Source organism: Babylonia areolata, chromosome 22, assembly GCF_041734735.1.
Source record: "Babylonia areolata isolate BAREFJ2019XMU chromosome 22, ASM4173473v1, whole genome shotgun sequence".
NCBI lineage: Eukaryota > Metazoa > Mollusca > Gastropoda > Neogastropoda > Buccinidae > Babylonia > Babylonia areolata.
Window position 1 is genome coordinate 24,612,175 of NC_134897.1, and position 7,500 is coordinate 24,619,674.

The 7,500-nt window shown below is 41.5% G+C and overlaps 1 protein-coding gene across 1 annotated transcript in view; it reads right to left on the reverse strand.

Annotated features, from left to right (window-relative positions):
* Nucleotides 1-1,027: 1,027 nt before the first annotated feature.
* LOC143297037 (uncharacterized) overlaps nt 1,028-7,500 on the reverse strand; it is a 9,343-nt gene continuing 2,870 nt past the window's right edge. The window contains exons 2-4 of the mRNA XM_076609202.1: nt 7,206-7,471; nt 6,098-6,173; nt 1,028-4,013 (exon numbers count right to left, since the gene is read on the reverse strand). Coding sequence (XP_076465317.1) covers nt 2,308-4,013; nt 6,098-6,173; nt 7,206-7,325 — 1,902 coding nt within the window. The 5' untranslated portion in view covers nt 7,326-7,471 and the 3' untranslated portion in view covers nt 1,028-2,307. The remainder of the gene's footprint in view (nt 4,014-6,097; nt 6,174-7,205; nt 7,472-7,500) is intronic.

The following is a 7,500-nucleotide window of genomic DNA, read 5'->3' on the forward strand; positions in this document are numbered from 1 at the left end:
TCTGTGAAGTATATGTAACATTATTTTGCATCGTTACCTCATTTGAATTAAAGAGACATTTTTCACATTGTCATCATACCAAGGTCACACCTGTAAAGTCAGCAAGCGTGTGTTTCTTGAACAGACAAAAAAAGAAAAAGGGAAGGAGAAAAAAAAAAAGAAAAAAGAAGAAGAAAGAAAGTGGTTCCAAATTACAGGACAGTCTTTTGTCACTGGGGAGATGCAGGCTGAAGAATTTCCCACAAAAGAAGAATCCGTTGCGACTGAGGAAGAGAGAAGAGAAGTTTTCGCCACCCCATTGCTCGTGCCTGGTGTGTGTCATGGTCGTTGTGAGAAAACATTACTCCACAGTCTTTCAGAGCCTGCGATGCATTATGAGATGCGTTGCCGGCAGAAAGAGATGATCATTTATGGTATACCTTTGTGTTCCATATTTTTTCTGTTCCAGAGAATGAGAGAGAGAGAGAGAGAAAGAAAGAAAGAAAAAGGGTGGTTGATGGTGGTGATGAGGATGGTGATGTTGTCGTCTTGAAAGATTTCGGACGTCAAGGTTGGTGTGGGTGCGAACGGTGTGGCATTTGTTAGAAAGTGAACCCAGCTGAGTTGGTTTGACACTTTGTGGAAATTGTGTGAATAAACTGTGCATGAAGACACACAGCCTTGTTTTCTTTTTTTTTTTAAATTACCTTCAAGGATTGCGTGAATGGTCTTGAAAGTGTGTAGGTTTAAACTCTCCAGAGTAAGACCACTTTTTTGTTTCTTTTGTATTGTTTTGTTTTTTTCATTTCAGGACACACCAGATCAAGAGCAGAAAAAGACAGAGACTGCAACACACCAAGAGTCTGCATTTTGTCAAAACCTTTTACTCATCAACCAGATTTTGATCATTTGTAAAACAAGCTATTGCTTCGTGTGGCCATCAAATTCTATCTTTCTTTGCACTCTCTCATGTTCACACACACACACACACACACACACACACACACACAATATATATATATATATATATATATATGTGTGTGTGAGAGATGTGTATGTGCATAAAACTTCAAAATTCTCTCTCTCTCTCTCGCTCTCTCTCATATCCTTTCTCATTCAAAACTAAATCATATATCACTCCTGTAAATTTCAACAGCAGCAGTCATCATGTGATATCAGAGTTCTTTGAACTCAAAACATTACTGTTAAAAACAGATATGGACAAATGATATACACAGTAAAAGTATACTTATGAACAAATAGGTGCATTGTACATAATACCGTTGAGAAGCCTTTGTACATAATGAAACAACACTGAACATCATTTTCTGATACAACTGAGAAGAAAAAGGAATCTCTCTCTATCACACACACACACACATACACACACACACACATGAAAGCTTGCACATATGCAATACAAATACAGAAACACACACAGGTGCAACATATTATATATGTCACTGAGTATAATAAGTAACACAAGTCCCATGTTCGAAACAGAGATGGATATTAATTCCTAAAAACATAACTGCAGACAATAGTGAAGAATCTTTCTGTTTGCCAACTTATATCTGTCTGTGTCTGCCCACTGTGCTGTCTGCCTGTCTGTCTGTATCTCCGGGTCTCCCACCTGCTCGTGTCTTCGAACCTCCCACTAGCCCCCCGCACCTCCCCCCTCTCTCTCTCATGTAAAAAAGGACACCAGCATTATCAATTATTCTCGAAATAAAGAACTTTGCCTTGTCTTGTCTTCTCTCGTTTCTCTCTCCCATCCCCCGCTCTCTATTGAGTACGCACTTGCTTGCGACTGTAGCATGTAGCTTTCTATTTAATTCAAGAGTTATTTCTCATGTTCGGGGGCGGGGGGAGGAGGAGAAAGGCCAGGCCACCCATCGTTTATCTCGTTTCAAAACAACAGAAACAAGTCGACATCAATCACAGGTCACTAGCACTGTGCGGTTGTAATACCCAGTCTTCATGGGCTCCATGGGGACTGTGACGTCATCCGTTAGCATAGAACTGATTGGCTTCTTGAAACGTTGCCTGGTAACGACCGCCGCCACGAAGACGATGGCGAGAACCAAGGCCCCTAAGAAGCTTCCAACGACGATGTAAGTGGTGACATTCCTGGATTTGGAGTCAGAGTCAGCTTCGTTATGAGCGCTACCGGCTGTACTAGTGGTCCCAGAGGGCTGTTTCTGTGTAGATGACTTTACAGCTGAACTGGAGTACGTCTGGTTGTGGCTGGTGAACGGCTTCGTTGTGGAACTAATCGAAGAGCTGTTCGTCACGGAACTTGAAGACACATCCCCCGCTGGCGGAGTGCTAGAAGAAAGTACTCTCGTTACAGAAGAGGTGGTTGTTCCTGAAGACGTAGACATTTTCTTTGAAGGCCTCACCCCTGAAGAAGATGCTGTAACGACCTTCGCTGTGGGGACTTTCGAGGTAGACGGCGAACGGGCGGGGTGTGTTGATGATTTTGGAAGTCTGCTTGAACTGTCTGCCGGAGCAACAGACGCCGTTGGCTTGGAGGTAAGAATGGTAGACGTTGTGGAGACGGTTGTTGTGGAGGAGTCTGTGTTGCGATGGCTTCTGGTGGAAGATGGTGTTGGAAGTGATGCTGTGGAAGATGGTGTTGACAGTGATGATGCTGTATTGAACGACGATGAGCCTGCCGGCTTGCCAGTAGTCCTGACGGTTGGAGATGTTGCGGTGGCAGCCGAGGTTCTGGATGTGGTTCTCGGTGTTGAGATTCTGGGTGACACTGCTGTCGAGGAGGTTGTGGCGGGGGTCGTTGTTGGCTGTGAGGCTGTAGTGGTGGTGGTGGTGGTGGTAGTGGTGGAGGTTGGGGTGGTGGTGGTTGGGGTGGTGCCGGTGGGTTTGGAGCTTGCTGTTTTGGGTGGCGCGGTTGTTTCTGTTGTCGTTGTTGTTTTTGTTGTAGTGGGTGTTGTTTTGGGTGTGGTTGGTGTTGTGTGTTGTGGTTGTGGTGGTGGTGGTGGCGATGGATGGTGTTTTAGGTGTTGTTGTTGATGTAGAAGTTGGTGATGTGGTTGTTGTTATTCTGGTGGTGGATGTTGTGGTGGTGGTGGGTGTAGTTGTTGTTATAGTGGGCGTTGTCGTGGTTGTAGTGGGTGTTGTTGTTGTTGTTGTTGTTGCAGTAGGTGTTGTAGTAGTTGGTGTTGTCGTTGTAGTGGGTGTTGTTGTTGTTGTCGTAGTGGGTGTTGTAGTAGTAGTAGTAGGCGTTGTTGTTGTGGTGGGTGTTGTTGTAGTTGTAGTGGTTGTTGTTGTAGCTGTAGTAGGCGTTGTTGTTGTTGTTGTGGGTGTTGTTGTTGTTGTAGTGGGTGTTGCCGTTGTTGTTGTTGCGGGTGTTGTTGTCGTTGTTGTTGTAGTAGGTGTTGTTGTAGTTGTGGGTGTTGTTGTTGTTGTAGTGGGTGTTGTTGTCGTTGTTGAGGGTGTTGTTGTCGTTGTTGTGGGTGTAGTCGTAGTTGTAGTAGGTGTTGTTGTTGTAGTTGTAGTGGGTGTTGTTGTAGTTGTAGTGGGTGTCGTTGTCGTTGTTGTGGGTGTTGTTGTAGTTGTAGTGGGTGTTGTTGTCGTTGTTGTGGGTGTTGTTGTTGTAGTAGTGGGTGTTGTTGTAGTTGTTGTGGGCGTTGGTGTAGTTGTAGTGGATGTTGTCGTTGTAGTGGGTGTTGTTGTTGTAGTGGGTGTTGTTGTAGTAGGTGTTGTTGTAGTTGTTGTGGGTGTTGTAGTTGTAGTGGGTGTTGTTGTTGTCGTAGTGGGTGCTGTTGTTGTAGTAGTAGGTGTTGTTGTAGTTGTTGTGGGCGTTGTTGTAGTTGTAGTGGATGTTGTCGTTGTAGTGGGTGTTGTTGTTGTAGTGGGTGTTGTTGTAGTAGGTGTTGTTGTAGTTGTAGTGGGTGTTGTAGTTGTAGTGGGTGTTGTTGTTGTCGTAGTGGGTGTTGTTGTTGTTGTTGTACTAGGTGTTGTAGTGGTGGTGGTAGTTGTAGTTGTCGTGGTGGTAGTCGTTGGCACCGGACCTGAAAACATGTGAATCACAGTGAAAATATAAACCATTGAAAACCGAACTTCAAAAAATGATCTCGAATATCTAAAACAAGACAAACTAAAGAGCGCATTTTCATGTCATTCCACCTATGAATAGTGGGCCTGTTCTTCATTGGTTGAGGTATTTCATGAATTATTATTGTTTAGATATTCAGTTTTCTTTGTTACACCACACAAACGTGACTAAATAGACAGACATAGTCAAACAAATAGATATATAGATTGACACAGACACTGGGCTGGGTTGCTTTCAGCTATCTTAGCAGCTCTAAGTTTGCTTAGCGTAATATTTTGTACTAATTCCATATCTATCTCTATGTGTAAGTAGATAGATAGATAGATAGATAGATAGATAGATAGATAGATAGATAGACAGACAGACAGACAGATAGATAGATAGATAGATAGATTGAGACAACTGTATCCAAATGATATTAGATAGATAATGGTAGATATTTCCAAATGACATTTTTGCACACCTCTGAAACTAATGTTTGTCAAAGCATAAGTTTTGTACATTATGTGCTGGAAACCAAATTATTCCATCAAAATCAGCACACATCGATCGGCAGTTCATTGTTTTACGATCATGGTACAAATCTGTCAAATTTTCAAACTTTCCCTGTGTTTATCAGGGCTTTCCGGCTTCTATAAATAGGAACAAAAAGTACAGATTGTCGACTTATGTAGTAGACCTACCATTCCACACAAAAACCTGATTTAATGTACTCTTCAGTTTCAGGATTATCTTCCTTCGCATTAACAACAGAGTTTCTGCAATTAGACGATGTGTTTATACAGTACATAAGTTGGTTCAAATATATATATATATATATATATATATATATATATATATATTACTTATCATCAAAAAATATCTGTTGGTCTTTTGAAACGATGTGATCAGTTCAGCTCTGGCGGCGGCGGTTCACTGAACTGAGTGCATGCTGCACATCAGTACCCGATCCGATTTCTGTATACAGTTTCACTACCACCCAAACAATTCACAGTTATACGTTCGTACCTTTCAAAACTTCAACCTATTACCGTCCTTTCTGTGACCTATACCGCTCAGATACTTAAGTAGCTATCTCATGCCGGATTATTCGAACAGTTACCGATTTTTTCGGTATAAAGACGGATACGTCGTCGACTGGGATTTTCCAGCATGTTCGTTCTAGTTGATTAATAGATACCGCCATTAAAATAATGGTATTCAATAAACGTGTTGATAGTGTAGTCAGCGTGTAGCCTGTCCGGAATTAATATTTGCTTATTAGTATGCAATAAACACGTTGAATGAGTAGTAAGTGTCATTCTGTGTGGTCTGCGTAGAATCAGATTTATTTTCCTTTTCTTTTAACAGCGGGCAAGAAATAGAACGCAACTCCATCAAAGCTGATCCGACAATGAGCCAGGAACGACCCAAGAAAACCTTGCGGATCCAGAGACTAAAACCAACAATTGGTGTGTGTCAGTGTGTGTGTGTGTGTGTGTGTCAGTGTGTGTGTGTGTGTGTGTGTGTGTGTGTGTGTGTGTGTGTGTGTGTGTGTGAGAGAGAGAGAGAGAGAGAGAGAGTTTATTCAATCATGTGTAGGCCTAGGCCGAACATTATTTTAGAAACATCACATTATTATAAATGTGAGCATCAAAATACATTGTCAAACAAAAAATATAACTGCATTACAGTTCAGTGTGTGTGTGTGTGTGTGTGTGTGTGTGAGAGAGAGAGAGAGAGAGAGAGAGAGAGTGCTTATTTATTCCGACTCTGGTGTTGGCAGACACTACATTATTTCCAGAGAAAAAATGAAATTGTCAAAGCTTACCATATGATCGAGTACACACACAAAGTTTACATACATATACGTACATACGCATGGACAACCGAATCAATGTTATTAAAAAGACTTAACTTGTTTACATACGTGAACCAAAAAGGATAGCTTACTGATCACACACACACACACACACACACACACACACACACGCACACACACACATGCACGCACGCACGCACACGCACACATGTAGAAGGAGAAGAACAACAAACACTTACATGGTTTAATCTCCACTGAGTCCACAGCAACTACACTTCGGCTTCTTGATATGTACACTGAACCCCTGAAAACAACCTGCAAAAGAAATTGACGAAGAACGCACATAATGAACAACAGTTTAATCCACACAGATACATACATACATACATACATTCTCTTCATTTGACATCATGATAAGCTGTTTTTATAGGAAACACTGTTTTGCTTGCGCGCACGCGCGTGCTTGTGTGTAATAGTGTGTGTGTGTGTGTGTGTGTGTGTGTGTGTGTGTGTGTGTGTGTGTGTGACCATATTCAGAAAAGGCGGCCCGGTCTCTGTGTGGAGAGAGAAATATGGACATTCAGAAATACCGAAATCCCCGCTGTAAATGTATGAAACAATTTTTTTACAAGAGGTTTTTAGTTTTCGACAAACATTAGTTTTACCTTAATTTGTTAACCCCACGAATAAAACCAAGAATGTTGTGTCAGGTATTCTGCAACAGATGCGTGTTTTAAATAAAAGTGGCCTGGGTTTAATTTTTGGAACAATGTGATAACGACCTTCAGCCTGTTGGCCTGTATGCCATTTTCAAAATGTTCGATCATGCTGCATGTCAATGAAATTTGATGTATGTATGTATGTATGTATGTATGTATGTATATATATATATATATATATATATATATATATATGTGTGTGTGTGTGTGTGTGTGTGTGTGTGTGTGTGTGTGTGTAAACCGTTTCATTTCATGAACATCCTCATAATTTTCGAACAAGTCTCAGTGCTTCTGACATGTTAAAATAAAACAGTTACATAGAATTTGTCAGTTTACGTGCGTAAAGTGTTTCAAGTCCGATCTGTTAGAAAGTTCAAAGGCGACTGATTAAATTTCTGTGTATGTACGTTTTTGTGCAAAACACTATGCCGTTTGTTTGTATCGTTCCCCTTCATGAGGGGAATTGGTCTGAACATGAATATATACCATCCAAACATATTGGATATGTGGATGTTAACATGATGGCCAAAACATTCCCGTACGTGAAGGCTACACGCGTACATTTATGTTATCATCATCACCATCATCATCATCATTATTGTCATGACCAAAATAAAATGTCTCCAACCTTGGTTTGTGTACCAGGACAGGAGTCCATAGTGACGTTAGCTGAAGTCCATATATTGTGGCTGTTCGTGTAATCGAAGACCGCATTCTCTGTTATGGGCCCACTTCCACATTGCCGCATCACTCTCAATTTATAAGTAGCCTTTGAGATGACGTATTCAAAGTTCACACACAGGCGAGTACCGTAACACACAGCCGGTGACGTCAAGTCCACGGTGGGACTGGTACTGCTTGATCCGCGTCTGGCATAAGCAAATGATGTTCTGTCTGAAATGAAATAACTTGCAAATTAGTTA